The 26,629-nt window shown below is 39.0% G+C and overlaps 1 protein-coding gene across 1 annotated transcript in view; it reads right to left on the reverse strand.

Moving 5' to 3' along the window:
• The window catches only part of tei (teiresias), a 282,830-nt gene that overhangs the window by 67,294 nt on the left and 188,907 nt on the right, over positions 1 to 26,629 (reverse strand). The window contains exons 3-4 of the mRNA XM_065230249.1: positions 18,689 to 20,521; positions 8,398 to 8,624 (exon numbers count right to left, since the gene is read on the reverse strand). Of these exons, the coding sequence (XP_065086321.1) occupies positions 8,398 to 8,624; positions 18,689 to 20,521 (2,060 nt within the window). The remainder of the gene's footprint in view (positions 1 to 8,397; positions 8,625 to 18,688; positions 20,522 to 26,629) is intronic.

Here is a 26,629-nt window from a genome sequence, read left to right on the forward strand (position 1 = left end):
TTTTCCACGGTGCATACGACTGCAGCCTTAAAATGCCTTTATTTTGCAAACAGAGCATTTTTTTTACATCTGTTTGTTGCTACAGTGGTAGAAAAGCTGAAATCTATGTATACAACTAAAAATTCGCAAATAAATTATTTTTTGACGTAGGACTACGTCTTTCGGGAAGGGTATCAATCCAGGGAAATGCAACGAAAATTGGTCAGATTTTAAATGCTAATAACTTGGCCAATAATCAATGGACTTTGATAGTTTGTATGTCGATCGATTTGGCAGTTTTATAAAATTGTTTGTGTTAAATATATAAATAGCTAAAAACTAAGATATATGGAAATATTCAAATTTCTCATATGTTTCTTCGATTGCAAGGTGCTCACCGCTAACATAGCCATCAGAAAGTTGGTCCCTAACACAACACAAGCCGAAGCCGCATAATCATTCAGCGTTGCACGTTGGACGGGCCTCCCTTAGCTCAGTCGGTAAAGGCGCAGCTACAAAGCAAGACCATGCTGGAGGTGGCTGGGTTCGATTCCCGGTCCGGTCTAGGAATTTTTGCGGGTTGGAAAATTGTTCGACTTCTCTGGGAAATAGAGTATGATTGTACTTGCCACACAATTATGCTGATGCAAAAATGGTACAGGCATCGAAAGCTCTCAATTAATAACTGTGGAAATGCAACTAGAACACTAAGTTCAGAGCACGCAATAAGCTAAAATGCGATAAGCATTAAGCTTGAATTGCAAAGAAGAAGAAGAAGAAGAAGAAGGCGATGGACGGGTCAACCTCGAACTTGTTCGCTTCAGTGTGGAAATCGTAGCATTTTTCTTTTAATTCACCTACATCAGCTAAATACAGAAAAAAGGAGGGGCATAGATTGATAATCCAAATGCTTAAGTAAGTGAAACGTAGAAAGTATGACTGCAGTTATCGTTTGGCTGTCGACTGATAAACAGGAGTGTTTGTTGCGTTGCACACTGAAAACAAAACTAACTCAGTGAGTGAATAACTTTTACTCAGTTGTGAGTCACTTTTAATAATTCGTATGATTTTTTTTCTTAAAGCGTAGGTTATTCAACGCATGAGTGACCTTCGATTTAAACAAAATTCCCCATAGGAATCAGTGAAAGAAGCTCATTCTCTGAGTTATATTCATTTTCAATGTATTTAGCTTGCCATCTCGGTTAGAAATCGAATATTGGATAGTCAAGCTCAGTGTGTAGTTTGCATCAGACTCCATGTTTTAACTTGGCAGCACGTCCAGCAAGCAGGTTTCTGTATTCAGAGAAGTTATTTGGATGGTCAATACCAATCGCATAATTGGCCTCTTAATTCAGAATTCACTCACCATGCAGCGCTGGTAACATTTGATTCAAAAGGCTTGCTTTAGCAGTCTACATTCACTGAAAACGTATCTTATTCAGAGAGTGAGTCATTTTTACTAAAGTTACTCATGTGCTGAGTGACCAACGCTTTTAGAAATGTATTCTTACGAACGAGCAAAAGTTACTCACTCTCTGAGTTAGTTTCGTTTTTTGACAAGATAGGAGATTGCTATCTCTAGTAATGTTGTTCAGATGGATAAGACCTATTATATACTGGACACATGGTGACCAATGAACCGGGAAATCGGGAAGAAGCCGGAAATTCGAAATCACCGGGAGACGTCCGCGAATTCCGATGATGAACAGGAAAAATGTACTTTGGCCTCTCTTTGAAAAATAATAATCTTCTCAACATCTAAGTTTTCCGGATAAAATGACTTAGAAGAACTTATTTGATAATTTTGATGAAAATTCCAAAGGAATTAAGAGAAAATTTCAGAATGAATTCTAGAGATATTAAGGTATTGTTTTCCGTACTATTTAACCAATGCTACCGACGCCAAGAAGGCAGCTCCCACACCTGGACCCTACCATTCAACCCATCAACTCACGAACCGGGGACCAACGGATTTACTTCCCTTCCGAAGGAAGGCGTGATCAGAGAATTTATGCCTGAGAACATCCCGGTGGCGCCGACTGGGATTGAGCCCAGGCCTGCTAGAGTGAGAGGCAATCACGCTCGCCACTACTCCACTAGCACCACTGTGATAATAAGGCATGTACAATACAAATTCCAATGAAGTTTTTGGAAGTATTTTTATAGATTGCTTAAGTTTAAAGTAGAATTATTAGGTGGTTCTGTATTACATTACATGACGATTTTTAAGAAGATAACAGGTTAATTTCTAATGATTATTCAAAATAAATTCCGAAATGAATGTTAAGAGAGTTCCTATGAGAGCGTCCAAGAAATTCCGAGAGTATTGAATTCTGAGGGAATAATAGAGATAATTTCAAGTTAATTCTAATGAAAGTTCCAAGGGACAATTATGATAAATATCTAGGGCTTGGAATTTTCACTCAGGGAAATTTCTAAACCATTTATTTTGCCATTTATATATTATTGAACGAAACAGCAAAATAATCTCGTAGTTCTACGTCAACAATGTGGTCATGCTTTGGACACAACCCTCAACAAATTATTTTTTTTCCGTCGATCTTGTTTTCCGTACTGTGTAACAATGCTACCAACGCCAGCAAGGCAGCTCCCACACCTGGACCCTACCTTTCGACCCAACAACTCATAGACCGGGGACCAACGGCTTTACTTCCCTTCCGAAGGAAGACGTGATCAAAGATTTTGTGCCTTGGAAAATCCTGGCGCCGACTGGGATTGAACCCAGGCCTTTTGGGGTGAGAGTCAATCAAGCTTACTACTACATCACCGGCGCCGCTATTAATTTAAGATAATGTGTTCTCATAATAAATGCATTGCACTCGTAAACCTTACCGTGCAAAATTTTAAACCATCTTAACTTTCATGATTCTTTTGAAATATTGATAATAGCAAGTTGCTGTCTGCTGAAAAGCTGCTGCGAAGTTTGAATGAAAAAAAAAAAACCAATACCTCTGTAACTGTAATAGCTAGAAAGTTTTAATTTGCAGCAAACTAGTTCACAGCGGTACCTTCTATCACTTTGCTAAACAAAGTTTTTCTCTACCTCATCTAGTTAAAAACATAAATTTTATATCCGGAGAACTTCAAGATTAGGGCGTAATTGCGTTTGTAAACAAACACTTCAATCGCCGATTTCTCGCGAATTAAACCTCAATCTCACAAACTAACAACACAAACAAATAGAGGAATTGTTCATCTATCATTTCGTATAGTTTGTTCGTGAGATTGTCCTTTAATTCGCGAGAAATCGGTGATTTAAGTGTTTGTTTACAAACGCAATTACGCCCTAATCTCGAAGTTCTCTGGATATCTCTCTTTTAGGGTGATTAATCGTTCAATTGCTTACACTACAAGAAGGAATTTCGCACACTGAGAAACTTTTCTCAAGGCAAACAACTGCTGTGATCAATTATTTCAAAGTTATTTAAAAACCGCGTGTTTTGTATTATTGGCAATATGATATCATACAACATGTTAAAAAGTCATGTCGATGTCACGTGGCGTGAAAATAAGTCCTATTTCCAAATTACATCGACAGTAAAGACAATCAGTCTTGTATTCAAATTGCGAAGAAGCCAAGAGTCGAAAATGGGTTAAACATCTTGACATCCGATAAGTACAACTTTGTGCGATAGCGAATCGAGCAGCTAAAGGAGATCGATAGAGAACAGCTTAGAACCAAGTTGCTGATATCTTCACCAAGGGCCTTCCTACGAAGGGTTAAAAAAGCAGTTTCAGAGAAGGTGAAGTGAAGCTGTAGTCTTCGAATTGTTACGTTACAGTTTCTATATAAGGAAGTTGGAAGAAGATTAGATGGGATTTCTGCGGAAGTCAGAAGAAATTTCCGACAGAATTCGGAAGGTACTTCTGGGAGAAGCGATTAGAAACTTTGTGGGATAGTGAAAGTCTAAAATAAGCTATCGGGAGAAGCCTAATTAAGTCAGGGGCACTTTCAGGGGAGGTTGCTAGGGACATCCAGGAGAACTCTGGAGAATCTTTGTAAGTAGCGGCTAGCTAGAACCGGGTACTCTTACCTCTATCTCAAGGCCGGCTTCCTGTTCGGTGGACTCACAACCCACTTAATAATCGAAGGGGACAACAACAACACAGTCGGTCTACATGCAGGGACTTTCTATTGAAGGATAGTGGCACAAACACAACAAATTAACTCAATTACATTTTTTTTTTTATTTCTTTAAAGTTACATTTTGTGAAAGGGGGTTCGTTGCGGCCATTGCATGCATGCTGAAAGAGAGAGAGAGTGTGTGTGGTTCGTGGTTACCTTAGGTACTGTTGGGCTTCAGGACTTTGGGACGGGGAACTGGTCCGATGCTTCCACTGCGGTCGACGTTCCTCGTGCTCGCTGCCGGGGCGGTAGCTCATCGGATATTGGGCACTAGCAAGCGGGGGCGAACCCACCTGACCTCGCTAGACCCTCACCTCCAAGGCTTCGGCTACCACTCACCCGACGCGTGTGGTACGGCAATGGCACGACGCTCGTCCACCACCAGCACGGGACTCGCCGATTTCTCGTTCCTCCCTTGTCTCCACAGCGGATCGACTTCGTGGTTAGGGGCTGGTTCAACTCCACGTGGTTTCCGTACCGGTCCGACGTCCCTAGTGCTCGCTAACGGGGCGGTAACGTATCGGATATTGAGTCCGACCAGCGGGGGCGAACCCACACGGACCTGGCCAAACCCTCACCTCCAGAACGTGTGTTACCACTCACCCGTAGCGTGTGGTGCGGCAATGGCACAACGCTCGTCAGCCACCAGCACTGGGCTCGCCGAACAACCGTCGACAATCACTACACCGGGGATCCACTCAACAGGTATGGTTCGATGATGTCCGTAACACACGTCTCGTATCACACGTCTCGAACTGAGGGACCCCGGGCTGATCAATCACTCGCGGGGGAACCACTTTTCGAAGAAACCGTACTTCCAGTCACTCTTCCTTCCGCTTCCATCGTTTTTTTCTTAATCGTTTTCCTTGTGATCCGTCTTCTGTGGTGGTTCGAAACTGTCTCCTCGTTTTTTCAGCAACTAGCTCTCGTCTCCCTTTTTGTGTTTCACCCTCTCTCTCTCCCTCGATCTACTTTTCTTCCTTCTCACTCTCTCTTTTCCGGATATTTATATGCCAAAATAAACTGACAGGTCAATTTCGCCTGCTGATGTGTAGGCAGAGATGTAAGCCGTCTTTATGGGGTGTTTGTACCTATTTTTGTTTCCTTTTCTTTTTACTTTAATTTTAACTCCTAATCTAATGTGCCACTACCCAAGTAACAATCTAAATGCTTGGAAGAATTATTCTTATTTTATCATTGTTTTATCATAGCATCCCTTCCAGCCTGTGGTTGTATTACGGTTTTGTGTGCTTGTCATAAAATCAGGCCGTCAAGTCGTCTATAAAACTGTTTTATGACTACTAAATTAAAACTCAGACTTCATAGTTTTAACGGTAGCTGTAAGGTGGTTCTGCATCACTACTTATAACTGAAGAATAAAACCAAAACAAAACATACAATTATGTTTTATGGTACACTTTTTATGACCGATATAAAACTTGAAGCAGTCTTAGAGCTTCATTAAAGCTTCATTACAACTATCATCTTTATCAGAGGCCTAAGATTCACAGATAAGAAATATACTGCTACAACAAAAAATACTCTGAAATGTTTTGTCATTATAAAAAACAAATCTATTCAGATATATGAAATGAAAACCCCTTCAGTGCTTCTGAACACGATGACGATGAGACGATCGACAATATGAAACTCCTGGAGGAACTACAGTTATACGATCCCTACATAAGGCACAGTGCGGTGAAGGAGCTCTTAAAAATATTGAACAAGCGGCTTTCCGATACACTTCCGAAAGATCCACGAACCCTTCTTAGAGCAACGCCGACAGTTTCACTAAATCCGTTTGGAGATGGCCAGTATTGACATCACGGCTTTAAACCTTGTATTGAAAAAGCTTTTAGTGGATCCAATAAGCATTTCTTACATCTTGATTACAAACGAAAATAGGAGGATCGCTAGGAATGTTGACTTTTTGACAGGTTGTCATGGTTTTTGTTTTGTTTTGATTCGCTGTACCGAATAAAACCAGCAAGCTAGTTATATAGCTTAAATATAACTTAACGCTCTCAATTTGGACTACGAAATGCTAAGATACAACCATTAGGTTTATGTTATGCTATAGAATTCCAATCTAGGAGAATATGTTATATTGAGGTATTTTTAAGGAGTAGCAAGTTATAACGAAAAAAAAATGTCGCCGTATGAACAAATTTCACACAGTATGAATAATTACGCTTTAATTGATAGGCAATAAAACACTTTCATACATCTATGTATAATTAAATAATATATGTGACTGGTTATTGCTCAACAGTAGTAACAGTTTTGTACTAAGTAGATAATCTTTGAATGACTCTTTAATGCATGGTGCTAATGCAGACAAATTAAAAATATCCCTATATTTTAGTATTCATATGGCGCACTAAATTTATGCTCCTATTTGGTATAATAATCACCATAAATATTGCACGGCATGCTGTGAAGCATATACAGATTGGTTTAAAATTATAATAAAGTCGTCTTATTTTCAATGTACAATAATATCAGCCATTATTACCAACTGACAAGGATCATGATTTCACATCAAACATCGAAAGAATAAAACCACAATAAAATATTTCTCAATATTAACTATCATCCAAAAACCCCAACTTAAAACCTTCAAAGTTGTCAAAATGTTTTGCGTATCATGTTTTATCAACTTCTTCAGGAGCGATTTATGCGGTTGTAATATAGTTTTATGGTAGTCATTAGAAGGCTGTTAAAACTTTCTGACCTGGAGGAGGTTTTATGTTTTCATTTTTAACAATCACGTCTAGAGTGTGATAAAACTGACATAAATCCTATGCTCCTTAAGTAGTTCGCATATCAAGTTTTAATCATTGCATTAAAACTAGGCCAATTGGCCATGACATGGCTGTATTGCGGTTCTCAGGAGATTGTTAAAGCAATGTGGTCGTCAGTGAAGGTTTTATAATTTGGTTATATCAACTGCTTTAAAACTTAAATAAAACAAAAATTGTTGCTTGGGTAGTTTGATTTATTAATAACTAATCTAATATAATTATTTTATTTTATTGAGTTGACTATGTCCACCTGGATGTAGCATTTGACTGCAAGGAAATGTTACCAGTGTATTGGTAACATCTTCCAGACATAGGAGGAAGATAATTCTAGGGAGAGTAAGATGAAACGTCCTGGAAGAATTCCTGATTCCGGGGCAGTCAAAAATTACAGGGATATAGAATCACTAGTTCCAAGGCTTTACATGAGTTCCAGAAGATCCTAGTCTTTACTAAATTTAGGGGCTTCCAAGAGATCTTCGATGGTAGAAGTCTTTAATTACTGTTATCACATGTTAATTATTATAATATTTCGCCATTAAATACCAAAGTGCATACAGACCAGAGTTAATCAAAGCTTATGATTGCATTAAAGACCTTTCAAAATAAACCATCATGAAACACACCAAAATCAGCAGTCATGGGTTCCATCCTGTACAAATATTCAACAACAACTGCGGAACCGGTAATATTCGCTCTAATACAGCTTCCCTCCGAGCGCATGTTTTTCTAACGCGTTTGCCGAGATTTTTCTCACTTGAAAAATGTAAAATTCATCAAATTGTGTGCACCACTAATCCGCATCCGCAAGCCCGAATGAAAAATGTGCGAACGGGAATGAAAGCTCCTTCCTTCGCACCGACTGGGGTATGGTGCTGAGAAAACATGTAGCGCACATCCCGTCTATTTTTCTTTCATTTCCTCTGGTTATAGTTGCTGCTCCTGCTGATGCCAGCGGTCGTAAGCCAAAAGCTCGCGTTATTCATCCCGGCATCACAGTAGAATGGAACAGCAGTTACGAAATGAGCGCAAAAAAAAATGTTCCCGCGAAAAAACCGGATTCCCAAAGGCTCCAGCAACGCAGGCAACAGTGCCGTCAGGAATCAGAGCATGAAATTCCAGCTCAAACACTTTTATAAATTCACATGCACACACATGTACGTACGCAATTGTGTGTACACATGGTGAAAGACTGGTCCAATGTTTTAAAGTGATGTGAGAATTGGTATGACTGTTTGGTATAAGATTTAAGGACTGCTTAGTAAAAATAAAACTAAAAAGGGATTATAACATTTTCTTTTTATCAAAATTGAGTTGTGATCTAGAAGTTCTGATTTCAGTTTACTCGGTAGATCCCTTTATAAGTTATTCCAGCAATAAATTTGAACCAGCCTTGTTGATCCTGGTAGTGAGAGCGGGAAATTTCGAACAACTTTTCGTGCATGCATATAGGTATATAGAGGTACAAACCTTGTCTCGTTTAATCTCCTGCAGCTCCAGCACATCGTTGGAGATTTTTTGAGCGTGACGGTCGATTCCGGGACTGAGCAACACTTCCCAGTTGAGCAAGGGCTTCGGATTTCCACCTTCGCTAACGCAGGCCAACGTAAGCTCCGAGTTTTCCTTCACCGGAATGAACATGTTTCCTGCGTCAAGCCGTCGCTGGTCGATCAGTAGGTACGGTTCCTTCGGGGGATCTGTGTGCGTGGGTGAGAAGACAAAACACAGGTGCGATGAAATTATTTGTTGAATGTCGGCTCACGATATTTTTTCGCGTTGTTCTCAGGTGGTAAAACGTGCTATAAAAATGGAAACATTCTTTACCGAAGGATTTGCATACCCACAATGAACGTTTATTCTTAGAAAAGTTTAGCTGCTTTCATAAATGCTTGGGAACTGATGATGAGCAAAAGGATCTGGATTAAATGAATTCTGAGGATTATTACGTCTGCCTTCGCGCAAACGCCTAGTAAGCATTGGTAAGCTCCAGCTTGATTTCAACCGCAATGAATCGGTCTTGCATTTTAGTAGAGTGTTTAGGTATTTTGCTTTTGAAAGATTTACATTTTAAGACAGTTGAAGTTCACACAATCATACACATATTTGTGTTAAGATTAGTTGATTTTAAACAACAAGCTATTTTTAAAAGTATTCGAAAAAATCTGTAATAACTTGTGGAATTTCGAGAGGATTGAACAACATTACATTATATTTTAATTGCACTATTTTCGCATAGAGAACAGATAATTCAAACTGGCATGCTACTTCATCGGTTGATCGCAAAAGAACGTTTTGGATGTTATTCATCTGGGTGGGTCATCTCCCAGCTGATTTTGTACTCGTAGCAACATTCACTAGTTTGCCGTCAATCATGGTCATATATAACCTATAATCGACTCGGATTGGACGACCATTGATTGCGAGTTTTGTTGGCCGAATGGTTTGAACATGATTATCCACACACTTAGAAATAACTAATTTTACACGTGACGGAATCCGTCTTTGACATAAAAGATGAGACGTAAACAAACATGTCATGTAAAATTAAGTGCTCCGAGAATGAAAAGTTCGTTGCTCGACGAAAAGTACGTTTGATTGAGCTATATTTCGCGTCTGTTATGACTCAAGTTTATATCAAAATTGACGCTCGTATATGTCACTCTCAGAGCACCTAAATTTACATGATTTTTTCTAAGTGTGCATATACGCTTTTTATCTTAGAGTAGCTTCAGTGGTCTCTCCAACCAACCGAATTCGCACGGGTCGGCAGGATTCTGATTTTTTTTTGGATTCGTCAAGAAAATATTTGCGTCTGTTTTAGTGTCGTTCGGCAAACTTTTGGTTGTACGGACTGCCCAAGTAACCATGAAGTACAGTAAGAACAGAAGCTGTAAGGTGTTCAAAGCTGATTAACACCAGGCTGAATATATAGTTGATTAGTAGTGCATGAAGCGAATTGTATCCCCAAAATTCATCCTCAATAAAGTTCATAATTATATTGTTGGGGATTTGATCCACAACATCGAAGGGGGGGGGGGTTTAAAAGCCTCTGGTTGAACATCTAGTATCCTGTCCTCCCTGGTATCTTACGGGGATTTTTCAGCCATCGTTGGTTACACAAAACACGGGTTTTACAGTAAACTGACACTTCACCATAAAACTACTTTATTAACACACAACATATTTACATTTATTCATAACACATTTAAGATTGTCGCCCAAGTAGAGCCCTTAGGATCCGTTTGCCATACCGGGCAAATTGCAACTAATTATCTTTAACATACATGATTTTTATATCTACATCAATCTATATCAATCGTGATTTCATTACATCACCGATCTCTCGATCGATGGTGTGTGTTTTACTTGGTGTTGGTGATCGTAACAGATGGTAGAGAGTTGGTGGGTTGTATCCTTGGGTGAGTGGTGATCACACTGCTCCCGAACATAATCACCCTCCTTGAAATATCCTACATTGCTGAACAGTTCCAGTTCCATGTAAATTTATGCGATATAGCGCACATGTTATTAACGCTAGATTTTTAAGTTTAAGTGCAATATCGCGTAAATCTGCAGTGTTGTATACAAGCTTGCAATCAATTTCGTTGTTTACGCCATCTATAGCTCAAAATTAAACGAGAGGAGATTTCACGCGACAGTTAAAATTCAGAACTTTTTTCTGTGCAGCGGTGATCCTTTTTGTCTTGTTGGTGATTTGCTGTTTGCTGTTCCCTGTTCACTTTGATCACTTTGATCTATACCGTCATTCCATCGATATCTCATCCTTCATCCTGATCTTTAATGAACATGGTGATTCCTTTCTCCTCCTTTCTTTAAGTTCCACCGACAGCTTTTAAATCCGATCCATCTATCGCATCCTATTGTTAAAATGTGGTTCCATGGCTTCGTGCCCATTGGATTGCATCGTCATCCCTTGATTACTACGGGTTCTTGGACGACGCCAGTTAGTATTTTGTTTCTCGAACAACCGTGGGAAACGTTTTCGGTCCCCAGACAAACGTCCCCAATCATTTGTCACCTTTCGAATTGGGCACTACCACCAGTAGCGCTCGGGTTCCTAGATAATAATCAGTAGCCCTAATTATCCAATTATCCAACCAAACCATTGGGAAGTAAACCTCGTTGGGACGAGCACCTGTTGCTTACAGTGGAATTGATTACTTCCTTGGAAGTGTAACCATGAATGAGCTGCTGATCCCTGATCAAACAAGTGTGGATTGGGTTGCCTTCGCTATTGTTGTTCATAACAACAGCATCCAAATCGTGCAGCATATTGAGTTCTGCTACGCTGATAATCGCTAAATGACCAGAATATAAATAGTGAATGGAACCGTAAAATCGTTGCCCCTAGCAAATCCTACCAGGATTTGCGCCTTAACGATCCGTATGTTCTACCATTCCTGTAACATTATACCGTCATCGATAAACCGTATACCCTTTTTCTACTGGATTATTAAACAGCAATCCGTTCCGAAACAGTTTCCGTGGTGCTATCGTGATTGCATTGAAGTGGATAGATTTTGCACGACAATCTCGTTCGCCGTAGTAAACAGAGAGGATGTGAGAGATTCCAATTGTAGTATACCTACTCGACGTTGTTTGTATGGATAGGTAGGTAGGATTGTAAACAGAGTATATCTAAGAGAGCTGTTGCAGAATGCCGATCAAGCGTCCTATTGTCCGAGCCAGGTTGATCAGACCGTGCATTGTGGTGTGCATCAAGAGTTATGATAGGGTGACCAGTACTGATTGATGTCCGTACCGAATGTTATCGTAACAATTAGTGTGAGTTTTCCTTTGCCGAATCGAACGATCTTCCGATCAAAAGTATCCCTTATTTGTGTGTCCAACACAGAGATGATTGATAGGAGAGAAGAGAATTTCGGAGTATTATGCAGATTTGATCGCTATTCAGTTGAAGACCGTAGAAACTAGTACTGGGCTCCAATGCCACGTTAGTCAGTGTTCGTGATCTTCCCTCGTTTGTTAGTTGTTATCTCGGTGATCGGTGTTTGCACGAAGAGGACAATTTAGAATTAATGGGTGTAGTATCCAATGTCAAGGCTTCGGTGGACATATACCTATAAGTGTACTGACCTGGCAAAACGACTGTTGATGCTCCCTCTTCGTGTGTGATCCAAAACGTTGACAGTGGAATATAAGTGAGGATTCATCGTGTGCCTCGATTAACGGTGGTTGTGTTGAGGGTTGGGATGTTTACATAATGAAAATCGCAAACAGTGACCGGTGCCAATAGTGGTGACGATAAGTGGTATCGACAATCCAAAATCCATAGAAATTCTTAAACCGTGGCGATTCCGAAGGTCCATGTGTGATTCCCATTCATAAACCGTGGATAAGGTGCTGACCGTTCCAGACCGTGATGCACAGTGTTGACGAGCTCCGTAGTGTTAGAGCATGTAACCAGATGTCGGAGGATGGGTGTTAGAACCAATATTGTTTGGCTTCGGTGGGACATTTTTTTTTCCTTTGTTTTGTTTTTTCCGTCGATCTTGTTTTCCGTGCTGAGCACCAATGCTACCGACGTGCCAGGAAGGCAGCTCCCACACCTGGATCCTACCTATCGACCCATCAACTCATGAACCGGGGACCAACGGCTTTACTTCCCATCCGAAGGAAGACGTGATCAGAGATGTTATGCCTCAGAACATCCCGGCGGCGCCGACTGGGATTGAACCCAGGCCTGCTGGGGTGAGAGGTAATCACGCTTACCACTACACCACCAGCGCCGTTTTCGGTGGGACATGTACAGTGATCTTTGTTTATTTACCTGCGAAACCAGGAGTTTCAACTCGTTTAGTGTGCACCGTCGATTCAGCTGATCCAAATGAGGAAAAATTTGTTCATGTAATGGTTGCCAACGGTTTGAAGATCCGTATTTAACTCCGATTATGTAGATGCCAAAATCCTTCATCCGCATCACATTATGGGAAAGTGACCAATGTTCATTTGACTTGAAGGAGTGTGGTTTGCATGGAGCGGTTGAAGGTTTGTTGCGAAGGATATTCGGGTAGTTTTCTGTGATTGTAAAAACCAAGATGGTACCGTGTGAAGTGACTTGATTTTGTCCAAGAACAGCAATTCTTCGAACAATTAAAGATGGCGCGAAACGGTATATTGTTCGGTGATATGATGGTGTTGAGGTGCATTATTCCCGAAATGAATAGTGACGGTAGACCGCCATTCCAAATCCATGGCGCTTTAGCCGTCCGTCCAAAAGCATCTGGTTCGAAGGACCATAATGGAAGTGGAAGATGAGTGTTGTCCTAGCCAAATTGATCAGACCTTGAACTAAAGACTGAACAAGACTTTTTTTTTTGTTGCTTAATTTATTTGATATACAATACATCTTAAAACTATAGTCAAAAGGTACAACACAATACACATTTTATCTTCCGCTATCCAAGCCTCCTCCACCAGAACGGGAGCCGCTTCCAGTGGTTTCATTGTATGGCAGATTCGCCAACGGGGAGCAGAGCGCTGCCATTGCAGAAATGGACGCAAAACGTGGTCAGCACTCACACATTCAACACAGAAATAGAAATAGAAAATAGTAGGCTGAACAATTATTGAAAAGTGCTGTTATTCAATGCCTTAAAAATCTTTAAATTTGTATAACTATTAAGCTTTTGGCTAATTACAATCACCTGATTAAGATGTTTAAAAGATGAACAAAGGTTAACGTGGTCTATGTACAATAGTTATTCAAACTAAAGCTGAATTAAAATCGTTGAAAGAACGCTTGTTAAGTATCAAATTGTTACCTTTTGTTACCTTTGTGTTAGCAGAACTTTCTTTACATCTCCAATTCACAATGAGGATAACAGGATGGCTGTACTGGCATCCGATATCAGATGAGATGATATTTTGTGCAGCACTGTGATATAGACAACTAGTAATAGTAGTTATCATACTTGCCTTAACCTTCAATAATTCTAAATCAGAAAAATTGCCGAGTTTTGAAACTTCCAGAATTCGTTTGCGGGTGTGGTCTAGCAATACTTGCAACGAAATGTCAGCTACAGTTTCTCGAATATGGAAAAAATTCCGGCGGATAGCATGTTTTTTTACTGCAAGAATTGTGTCATAACCAGGGTAAAGGGTGCAGTTTCGTTCCTTGGCTTGTGCTCGCAATTGGTTGTAGTCATGTTTACTTAGACTCAAGTGCATAATTAATGCCCCCGCATCAAGCGCACTGTACTCAGCAATAAAATCTGTGAATTTTCTCTGATTAGTGACATCAGAAGATCCCTCTGTCACTTTACGATATGTTTTCGCCGAATATCATTAAGTTTAATTTGAGCTGCGTGAAGTAAATCTTCTGTATCGTATGTCGTTTGAAGTTTAAACATTTTCCTTCTTTTGACTATCTCAGAACAATCCTTGAACAATAAAGTTTTACGCAAACGCTCGTGCAACTGTGAGTTCATCCCTGAATTGGTCGGTAACTTCACTAGAACTAAAATTGGCAATAAAAACGACTCTTCCATAAAACTTGTATAGGTCGCAAATACTTGGCTCGCAGTTCTATTGTGTTTCAACCATATTCTTAGGAGCCGTTTGCTCAGGTATCTTCTTGCTTGCCACGTTGGGCATGATATCAGGCTTAATAATATATTTTATACTAATCAACAACAAACCCGATTATTTTCTGAGTTTATATTGGTAATTCTCTACTGGTACTCCACCAAATCGAGAATAATTTTCGTTTTATGAGCATGAGCATGATTGACCGCCCGAGGATGCAACTCCGTTATTGCCAGATCTGCTGTAATTACACGGATAACTGATAGATGTTGCTTGGGACTAGAACCATCCTCAATGTGTAAATAATGGTGATCTAAAATTATACAATACCAATGCCAGCAACGTTCAAATGCTGATCAAGAAATGAATAGGTAGGAATATGTTGATGTGATACTCGCTTTACTGAAAGCCGAGAACACCTCTGCTCTTCCACGAAAAATCATTGGGGTGTTAAATTAAAGGGTTTGGAATGCTCAAGATTCGTTTTTGGTAAACGATATGCTGAATTGATGTCCTAACGATTCAATATCACGAAGGAGCTTGGGTTTGAAGCCACGGTCTTCTGCTAAGTAAACAAAATCGGTCACCGCTAGGCCACCGAGCTCCTTATATAACAAAATAATCACGATCAAGCTACCGTTCAACTTGTTGTTACAAGGGTTCGATCCTGGCGATGACCTCACCGACGATGGCAGCAACTGTTCTTGAGAAGTATTTAATATGGGTTTCCTGTCAACACGTCTTTTCTTAAACTCAAATATTACTTCGAGTACGTACGTCCTTTGAAGTGGATTTCATTACGCTTTATAACATATTATCAAAGAAAGCCGATTTAAAGTATAACTCTATAATATGAAAGAGCTAGGGGTTGAACCCATGATTTACTGCTCAGTAAGCAAAATCGTTCGCCACAAGGCCACCTTATTTAAGAAAATAATTACGATTTAGTCCTTCTTAAACTTGCTGTTACTAGATTTCGATACCGGTGGCGACCTCATTAATGATGGATATGGATTAAAGGATATGGCATAGATTTTCGATCAACACGTTCTTCCTAAAACTCGAATATTATTTCTTTTATTTACTTGTTCCTCCAACCGAATTTGAGATAAAGTGAAGAAACAAATCCAATTTAGCGTTAGCGTCAGCGTTGTTACGGTATACTTGGTAGATTGGATATTAGTGCCACTCACGAAAATTGAGAATAATTCCCCTTTTTATAACCGAAACTACAAAAGATTCTAAATATCAGCAATTAAAAAAAAACAGACTGGACAATTTTCAGAACATAACTTTTCTACTATGTATAAACCTGCGTTATCAAAGGCCATTTTAAGTCTATAATAACCAAAACATTTCCACTGCGCTTTAAAACAAAGTTTTTCCGTAAATTCCAAAACACCCATGTCCGTTAAATTAATCAACAAGAATTACAAATAAGTCCTGTGTCAGGAGCTATTTTCATCATCTCGTGCATTCCTAAACTTTTCGAAGCAATCATAAACAAAAATATCTTCAGCCAAATAAAACATAAAACACCATATACGCAACACAGCTTTTTTAAAGGTCGTTCAACCACTACAAACCTCTTGGAATTAGTTGATTACTCATTAACTGCAATGGAAAGAGGAAACCAAATGAAAGCTCTTTATACTGACTTCAGTAAAACGTTCGAAAGACTTGACATTCAATTGTTGATTTATAAATAAGAAAAAAATAGGAATTGAGATGAAACTCCTCACCTGAATTAAATCATATTTAACAAAGGGTCAGGAATTGAGATGAAACTCCTCACCTGAATTAAATCATATTTAACAAAGGGTCAGCAAATTGTAAGACTGAGCGAGAAAAATCAAATCCAATTCAAGTAACGTCAGGAGTTCCGCAGGGCTCGCACTTATTACCTCTTATTTTCATTTTGTACGTCAACGATATCTCTCTTGTTTTGAAAACTCTGAGTGCTTATATATGCTGATGACATGACACTATTTTTAGAGATAAGAAATGACGATGATATGAATACGTTTCAGAATGAAATTCAAGTTTTTTTTAGTTTAAAAATGTAATATTATTATGTACAGTAGAAAGATAATTAAACCAGACATTGGTATTTCATTGGGTAATCAAATTGCTGTAAGATGTGATAAAATATGAGATTTAGAAGTTATTCTAGATTCTAAATAAACATTTCTGGATCATTATAACATAATAATTTATAGAGCAGGCAGTATGCCTTATTTTATGTAGCGATTGGGAACCAATTAAAACACTTTATGTTGCCTATTTGAGGCCAATATTAGAATGTTGGCAGTGTTGTTTGGTCACCTTATATGAAAAGTCATAAAGAACGAATCGAGTCAATCCAAAAGCAGTTTTTGTTATATGCACTACGTAAATTGGGGTGGACAGTATTTCCTCTGTCATCTTACGAAGCACGTTGCTTGTTAATCAACATTCAGGTATTAAAAGAGCGTCGGGATTATGCTTTGGTCTCTTCCGCGAACAATATCGCTTCGCAACGCATTGACTTGGCTTATTTATTATCAAGACTTAATTTTATGTACCTTCTCGTCAATTGCGTAATCGACTTTTGTTCTCGGTAGATCGCAGTAGAACTACTGAAATACATTACTGTGTATAAATGTGCGATGTTGATGCGACTTTTTCAGAATCGATTGTTTTCATCCGATCATTTTCTGTTCGATTTTAGACAGAATTGATTCAAAGTTAATATCGATTTAGGCGTTTTGTATAATTTTTTTTATAAGGCGTATAAGGCGTATAAAAAACAAAACGCCCAAAATTACCAAAGGAGAAAATAAAATCATCCAACTCTTTTTATGTTGACGTTGACAGATTGCACAGTAACGCAGCCCTGCCCTACGCTTGCTGACTGCTGAGTGCACCTGTAAGTCCAGGCACAGGGCAACTACACATTTCGGCGTTGAAATGAATACGTTGTCGGTTGCCATTATTTGTTGTTTGAAGCCCGAAAGCCTGGTTTTTTTTTTTTTAAATGGTCGGAAAGCATAAAATTTAGAAGTTTTTTTTTTGACAAAATCCCCTCTGCTGGCAAGTGCAAAATCTGCACAACAGTTGTAAAAACAAACTTTTGAGGCCATCTTAAAAGACACCACAAGGATGTTTATATACCCACCACCGGTTCTACGTCGTCCTAAGAGCAGGTACCGATTTATCTGCTAGAGTTTTTTTTTTTTGTAGCAGACATGTTAATTAATTTCGGTATGTTGTAGTCAATAGATTCGGAACCATCACCATCAAATGAAAATCGATGAAAAGAATCGACCAAAGCAAGTAGGAGTTTTTGTAATGATTATCTAGAATCATCCTTAAATGAGGTCTTTTATTGAACTTAATCTTCCAGTTGAACACATTTTTGGAAAATAATAGCTCTGATATCTGTGATGTTTTCATTCATCAGCTAGCCACCATAAACTGACACTACGGAATCGGTTTCTACACACGAACGACATCCTCGCACAAGGACGGTTTCTTTGGGTAAAATGAAACCGAGAACAAGAAAAACTGCACTTGTCGCAACTTCTGAGAAGAGCTTCGAATACAAAATTGCAGAAGTGTAGGAAAATCAAAACGACATCGACGATGACGGCGGAAAGACTAAGCCATGCTTCAGCGAAGGACGCATAGATACAACAACAAAAAACTGAATGTAGAAAGAAGACATTCTTCCAGTGATTGTGACTCAGCTCCCTTTATGTCGTCCGTTCGTCGCAACCCACCCAACCTACACTATTCTACTGAAAAGAAAGTGCAACGAAACGATTGAGTTTCATGCCAAGCGAATGAAATGCCAGCCAGAGTGTGAGGGGGGGGGGATCACAATGGCTCCTCTGCGTTCGATACCGGAGGAAGGAAAAGATTAGTTTTCTACTTTCCAATCGATTTCGGGGCGGGTGTTGTTGGGTTCGATTTGCACGTTTTGGGATTACTGATTGAACGGGATTGGCTCATCGGGAAGAAGCTTATTGCAGCTTTTGTCAAGAACCGGATGATCTAAACGTAGCTATTTGTTGAAAGTAGTATACTGATGCAGAACTGCATGGAAAAACGATGATGGTAGTATCAGGAATCTACGTCTTGTTCTAGTTGATATGTTTGCTGTTTGGATTAAGTTATGCGTAGAGTTTGATAATTGGCAACAGTTACTCACCTAGCACAACCAACTTAATCGGTCGCCCGTTGAAGAAGAATCCCCGAGCGTTCTCCGCCTCGCACTGCCATACTCCATCGTCCTCGAGCATGACATTGGAGATGGTGACGCCACCATGTGACTCTCTGATAAATCTCACATTATCGGCTCGGGACTTTTTATCCATTATGTGCACCATTTGACCATCCTTGAGCCACACGCTGGAGGTAATGTCCGCATCGACCTCACAGGCCATCGTCACTGTTTCATGTTGTTCTGCATAGATTACCACCACATTGTCCTCGGTGTGTTCATCCGTTGGGCCCCGGATAATCGGTCTCAGCGCAAGTGCAACGGGTTCGTCATTCAGAAATGGATCCATGTTTCTCAAGTCACCCATTTTGACATCCCGCTCCACTTTACCAAACTGCCGCATGTCGTACTGCTCCGGGCTGGCTTCGAGCAAATCACCACCGTTGAGGAAAATAATTTGCTCATCAAAGTTTTCACTAGCAAATATGTTATTACTGTTCAAGCTCTCGTGTGGCTTGGTAGTGGGTGTAGAGTAAGAGCCATCACCGTGGTTGGTTGCCGTCATCGTTTTGATGCTGCTGCTGCTACTGCTACTGTTGCTGACATAAACGCTATCGTCGAGCAAATTGAAACTGTCGACATTAATGGCACTGTAGCTATTTTGCGGCAAATGTTCCCGTGGTGTTATTGTTCGCTCGACAACGGATTCCAACTCCGGAGGTGCCACTTCCACTGCTGCCACTGACGTTGGTGACGATGTTTGTGTTGATGTAACTGCTCTCTGGGTTGATGTATTAGTCTTTGGGCTGGAGTGGGTGGGATCCCCGCCAGCACCACCCAGCTCGGTTGCCGATTTGGCTTCCTTCTGGTGCTCTACTTCCTGTACAGCATCTTGCCTTTTTGGGTCGGGTAACAACGGAGCAGCTGCTGCATTGCTTTTTCTCTTGCTAGTGGCCTTTCCCACCGCTCGGCTCTTGTCGGATGATGAATGCTCAGCATTAGCGAGCGTCAAGTTTCTTACGAAATTATGTTCACTATTATTACTCCTAATAATATTTTTCACAGCCATCTTCCCATTCTTTTCTGGTTTGTCGTATTCACTGTTTTCGTAATTACTACTACTCTGGTTGGAAGGATCATGTACAACAGGTTCAGTCCGTGTCACCTGCCGTGACACCGACGACGGTGGTGAAGATGTAGAAGAAGAAGAAGAACTGGGAGACAGTGTGGTGGAGGAGAATGAAATAGCTACTTCTTGGTGCTTGAGTGCACTAGAGTCCGAGCCAAGATTGGAGCTTCGTGCCGATCTTCGCAGCAGCAGCGACCTCCTGTGGCGACGGTGGTTGGGGTAGTACTTTTGGACAATTTGATTAACTAACAACCGGTGTCGTACCGGCTGAGCAGCCGCGTCGTGCTGCACGTTGGCCTCGTGGTTCCGTTCGTACAGTTTGGCACCGGTGACGATTCGACGGTCCTGCATCCCGAATCGCCGTTCATCGACGTCATCGTCATCGTCCTCTTCATCGTCTTCTAGACTGTTCAAAATATTATCTAGATTCGCTGTATAAGACACTAAATTTATCTTATGATTATTGTTTATCCTAGCGTTGCCCCGGCTGGCGGTAAAGGACGACTCGTGGGGCTGTTGTTGCGATGCGGGTAAGGATGCTAAGGACGAGGAGGTGGTTCTATCGTTTCGCGAATGCTGGTGCTCAATGTCCAGCAAATCCAGCTCACTGTCATCTAGCAATCGGAGGCTTGCTTCTGCGGAGCCACTGTTTGCGGTGGCTACCGGCAGGATGTGTTGACTGATGAAGAAACCTGTAAACAAGGAGAGGAAATATGAGAGTTAATATTATGAATTGAAAAACTAAAATGCAACAAATATATTCAAGCAGTTTCATGAAGCATCTGGTGGAGAATGCCTGTTCACATTAAAAATAGCTTAGCTTAGACTGACTGCCTACATCAATGGTTGCTATTCCGTGATTGATCCGAACCAATGGCATTTCACAATGAAAATAATTAAAAACCCATAATCTTACACATCGAATGACATGACAATTCAAAAACCAGTTTAATGGTAGTAATATTCAGAGCACATAACAATACTGTCCACATCCAATTTTGAGCAGGGCCAAAATCCATCATGCGTTACCTTAAATCACATGATAATTTATCTATCTGTTCTGATCCTATGAGCACTTAAGTCGGAATTTCTATTAGTAAGAAGGGTCAGATTTTATCATTGGAGTAGAAATTAGGGTTTTTAACTATGTTCTCTATAAAATCGTGGGTGGGACAAATAACTGTCCCACCCAGGTATTTTTGTTCATAGGACATGTCCCACATGTCCCAACCACTCCTCACTCCACTGATTAAAACATAAATCTTATAACGTTCCAATATCGAAGCGCTAAAAGTTAACATTAATAAATACTTAGAAACTATAGATACAGTCTGAATGAAGGCTGTAAAACATAAATCAATCTAAAATAAATCTGAAGATGTTCTTTGTTCGAAGAACTGAAAATAAACTAACTTAATTTAAATAAATGAATTCAGCCGTAAGGAAGGCTGATATAAGTTAATCTAAAGATGTTCTTTCATGTAAGATATGAAATTGTTATTTATCCTCTGTTCGAGACATAAAACTACTGCGACCAGTAATTGATCTATTGCAGTTTATCCATTGTCCTTAGTTAAGTACCTGTCGTATTACTTCATCACTATTGAGAAATGATGAAGTATTCGGATTAGATACAGTTGTCATTCTTGCCTTCATCGCTAGGAATCAATTCTAATTGAAAGGTTCCGCTATTTATACCTTTCGAAGAGTGAGAGCACCCTCTAAAGGCGCGGCCCTTTTGTCAGCCAAAATTGGATTCCTTAGCAACAAAATTAAAGAATTACACCGATAGTGACCATGCATCAGAACCCTAGTCTTAACCACTTCAAACTAGGGAACTCACAAACTCATTGTTTCCTTGTTTCAAGATCATCCTCGGTCCAGGCAACCCGAGAACTTATCACTATCAACAAGGCATAAAAAGTAACAAGGACTAAGATGTGTTCCTTTGATTACTGAAAAATCCTGTTCCCGTAGTTTGAAGTAGTCAAGAGTAGGAATCGGTGGTAGATCTAACATCCCGTAACGTACCACAAAAAGGTGATCTACCCACCCACTGTTGCCCGGTTGCAAAATGAAGATTTTTTTCAGCCCGAGTCGTAATTATCCAACTACCAATTTTTAAAAATACCCTTTGTATTTTAATTATTTATATCTGTAAAGTAACGTGCAAACAAGTCTTGAGTGCGCATTAGTAACATTTCCGCACTATAATATTAATTAGGAAAAGTTGGTCGTTATGTTAATCTACCAGTTGAAGAAAACACTGGAACACTAAAACCTCTGTTTACGAAGTATTTTTTATGCAGTATTCAGCGAAGGAGTACCAGGGGTAGCATGCACCGTTGGAAAAAGATGCACTTCCTTCGTTTTGAGCCTGTTCGTGCATCATCATTATTCATCACGAAAGATCATCGCAGAACCACCTACATGTCAACCTGCAACGTGGACACCACCGATCCCCTCGAACATTGATAGGTCGACCGACTCCGACAACCATTGAAGGATGACGTTAACGGCCCTTCGGAAATGGCAACATGGTGGAAAAATTACTTCCGATCACCCCTCGGATATAAAAAGCTCGATTCGTCGTTGGTGTGGGCTCTTGCTTGCTGAATCGTCATCGTTGTGAAACGTAAACAAGGTGAAGAATTGATTGCTAGAGAATTTTGTATGAATAAAAAGTGAACTGGATGTATTATTAGGAAAAGTTAGTAATAAATAGTAGTGGATACGTGAAAGGGAGAAGAAAGTGTTAGTGAAATTATTGAACTTACCTGAACGAAAACCGCAACCTGGAAAGATAGGGAAAGTTGATACTTACCTGCATCATACCTCATCATCGCCGTTCTGTTGCTCATCTTTGTGCTACCGACAGAGCCTAAAATACATTTTTACAGCAAAGTAGCTACCCAACAAGTTAAATCTATGTTTGCTTCTCTGATACTGATATGTCAATTTGATACCGACCCCGGCGTAGTGGTAAGCATCCATACCTCTCACGCCAAAGTCACGAGTTCAAATCACACCCCCGGACAAGTCACGAATGACCCAAGAGAGTTAAAGTGACTATAATATTAAAAAAAAATGCAGTTCTCTATGTTATCAGATAATGTAAATAAAAGCTAAAACCATATTAAGCGTCGGTGAAAGAGATTACTCACTTGACTGAGGTTAGAGCTACATCTTTCTGATAAAATACCGCTAAGTTTTATTATGTATTTCTATTTTATGATAAAAAAAACATTTTCTTTATACATTTGGGACAAAACGCTCTCCTAAGTTGGAGACAACATGAACCTTTACTGAAAAAGCTTCGTTTAAGTTTTACTCTTTCTTCAGAAATGGTCCAAAACGTTCCGAAGTCTTTTCAGAGGTCTTAGACCTTTGCACAACTACGTTCGGAACGGGAGGCAGTCAAAAACGAAGGCGTTCATCTGCCTCAATTGGTTATGATCATTTATAAGTAGGCAATGAGAGTCATACTGCCCCATTATTGTAGTGCATTTTTCCCCATTCCACCTTGCAAATGTAGGGAGTTCGACCATGTTTGGGTTAAATTTTGTATTGGAGATCAAATTCACATTTTTGCAGCAGTTTATTTTCCTTCAAAACAGGCAAAAAAGAATCATTCGATTGCTTTTTTAGTTTGGCAGATAACATTATTTCAGGATTTTCGGCTGAAGCAAATGTTCACATATACGGAGATTTTAATCAACGTGCAGTTAATTTTATTGTTGAATCCTTTTTGATTCTGATTGCAGGGGAAAATGAGACTCTTCATATTCTGTTCGACAAATGTGCAGCAATTGGACTAAATCAAGATATTTAAATCAAAAATCAAAATAACAGTTATTAAGATTTGATATTGACTATGGCTGATGATTTTGTCATATCTGAGTTCCCAACTCCACTCTGAGAAAATGAAGTTGTTGAGTACGCCCCTGGCGCAGATGCGCACCTTGGACGTTGGGCAAACGTCATGGATAAACAATTGATAGTAGGCAAAAAACAAAAACATAAAACAACAATTTAACGTGCGGCATCAATGAGTTTGCGGTCTAAATTTAGTTACTTTTTTCCGTTGAAAGTTCAAGTCATTAAATTAAATTACTAGTCAGCTAGGTATAATTCTATTTCTAAAATTCGTTAAAATTATCATTTACAATTAATACCTTTTCCATAGTGTTTGATAAAAACTAGTGAACTTGTCATAACCTAAAATCTACTTACATCCTAAACCTACAGTGAAAGTAAAATTTATAATCTAAAATACTAAGTAAATACTTAAATCTAGATTGCTTTAGTACGGTTTATAGGATTCTGTACGGATAAATTGTTTGCTAGATTGCCTGTTACGACGACCACCGACAAAACGAGACGATCTCGTGCGACCCGTAATTCCGATCGCTTGCAAGTGTAGCACAACGGGACTAAACGTAAGTTACAAAAGGAAATTACTAATGGACTAATATTAAGATGCAAACATGTTCACTAACGTTACATCCTTCCTGAACCTTTTTCCAGGAATATAATTCATGAACGTAAATCCCACGTCTTCGGTAGTTCTAATATTATTGTATTGAAAATCTCCCTGTGTAAGTTGGCAAATTCCCAACAGAAGTGTTCCTATGCAATTGAATATTCTATATTCATACATGAAAAAAATGTTGGATAATAATTTGTCTAATAAAATGGACTAATAAAAAAAATTGGACTGCATAGACTGGCAACCTCTTCTACGTAATTGTAACATAGAACAAGCAGTTGATGCATTCTTTCAAATTATGTATGGTACTTTAAATACTCTATAGAGCAGACAGTGCAAATGAAGCGAAGAAAGGGAAAAAATACAAAAGCATCAATAATAGACAGATTTTCTAACTAAGAAATAAAAATCAAATAGCTAAAATGGTTTTTAAGAGAAAAAAATAACGATGAAAATATTACATATTATCTGACCTTATGTGATCAGCTGAATCTAGAGATAAAAACTGCATATGAAGAACACAATATACAGTTAGAAAATATCATTAAGTCAAACCCAAAATCATATTTTAAGTTTGCTAAAGACAAACATAAATCAAGGAGCTGTCCATCAAAAATGCAATTCAACAACTGGACTGGAAACACGCCTAATGAGATCAGTAACTTATTTGCGGTTTTTTCAGGACATGTATGCAACTCTTGATGAGATCGGGCGAGAATATCCATATTTTTTATATCTCCAAGAGCCAATGATGGACATTACAGTTGATAATTTATCCGTCGATGAAATCATTCGTGCTCTTTAAACTTTGATGCTTCAAAGGGTGATGGACCAGATGGTTTACAACATATTTCTCTAAAGTCACTTTCAAAGGAGCTAGAAAAACCTTTATTTTGGCTATTGAATTCCTCTCTGGAGTCCGGTGTTCTTCCTCCAATTTGGAAGGAACTATTTTAAATCCCAATTTTTAAAAATGGGAAAAGTCCTGATATAGGGAAAATGGCTCTAATGTTGGCCTATGTTTCTAAATCTGCTATTTATCAATTTTTTCTAGATGTACGCGTCATTGGGACGGTAATAATGGATATTTTTGGTGACTATTGAAAATTTAGTTGATTACTGAATTTATGTATGGGTCCAAATAAAAGGCATTTAGGCTGAAATAACATCAATTTCCCTTAGCAAATTACCGTAGAATTGCTATAATATCATGCATTCCTAAACGACAATGTGTTCTTTAATTACTAGCAAACATCATAGATCCACAGCTACTAACTTGATACAATTTGTAACTTTTTATCTAAACGTAATGGATAAAAAAAAACTATGTTCAAACGTTATATGCTGACTTTAGTAAAGCATTTCACGCAGAACGCAAACAGTAAGATTTGAAAGAAATGTGTCTACCATAGTTAATGTCACATCTGGTGTGTCACAAGGTTCACAACTTGGTCCATTACAGTTTATTTTATTTGTCAACGATATAGAACACATTTTGAAATTCCTTCATGTTTCAATATATATAAACGACATGTAACTTTTCATGGAAATAAACAAAGCATCTGACTTTCAAACATCCCAATATTTTGACGGCTTTACACCTGGTGTAAGAAAAATTTGATAGAACTTAATGTAAAAAAGGCAATTCTGTATAGTTCACTAGAAATTACTGTAGGCCAAAACCAGTCCAAAGATATCTTCAAGTTAGGGACTTAGGTGTTGTTCACGATTCTAAGTTGTCATTTGCTGATCACTGCAATAGCATAATCCAAAAACCAAATATCATGATCTGGTTTATCAAACGATTTAGTATGCACTTTAATGATCCTTACACAATCAAAGCACTGCACAATGGAGAAAATTGAACGGAAAAATACATTAAATGGTAAACCTCTGAAACTGGCTGAAAAAATATGGTTCATATCATTTCTAAGGTAAAAACCTTGTGAAATTAAATGGGAATAATTTCATCCTGGGGAGAATACGGAAAGTTGGAGTTTTTTTTACATTTTCATCATCAAAATCAATTATTTTTTTATGCATCTTTATTTATCTCTGTTATTCGCTGAAGCTGATCTATGAAATATACCATTCCAAATGGAAAAAAAGGTTAAGAAATCGAATGAAAATGATTTCGTCCTGGGGAAAATACGAAAAGATGTTATATTTTGTACTTTTATCAAAAAACCTTATAATTTTTATTACGGTAAAAAGCTCACAAAATTTAATGAAAATGGTGTCGACTTAAGGAAATTTTAGAATGTTTTGGTTTTTGATATTTTAAGCTCCAAACCCCATATTTATTAATTGG

This window comes from Ochlerotatus camptorhynchus, unplaced genomic scaffold (genome assembly GCF_037179485.1).
Source record: "Ochlerotatus camptorhynchus isolate MF236.1 unplaced genomic scaffold, CSIRO-AGI_Acam_v1.1 ptg000329l, whole genome shotgun sequence".
In the NCBI taxonomy this organism is placed as follows: Eukaryota; Metazoa; Arthropoda; class Insecta; order Diptera; family Culicidae; genus Ochlerotatus; species Ochlerotatus camptorhynchus.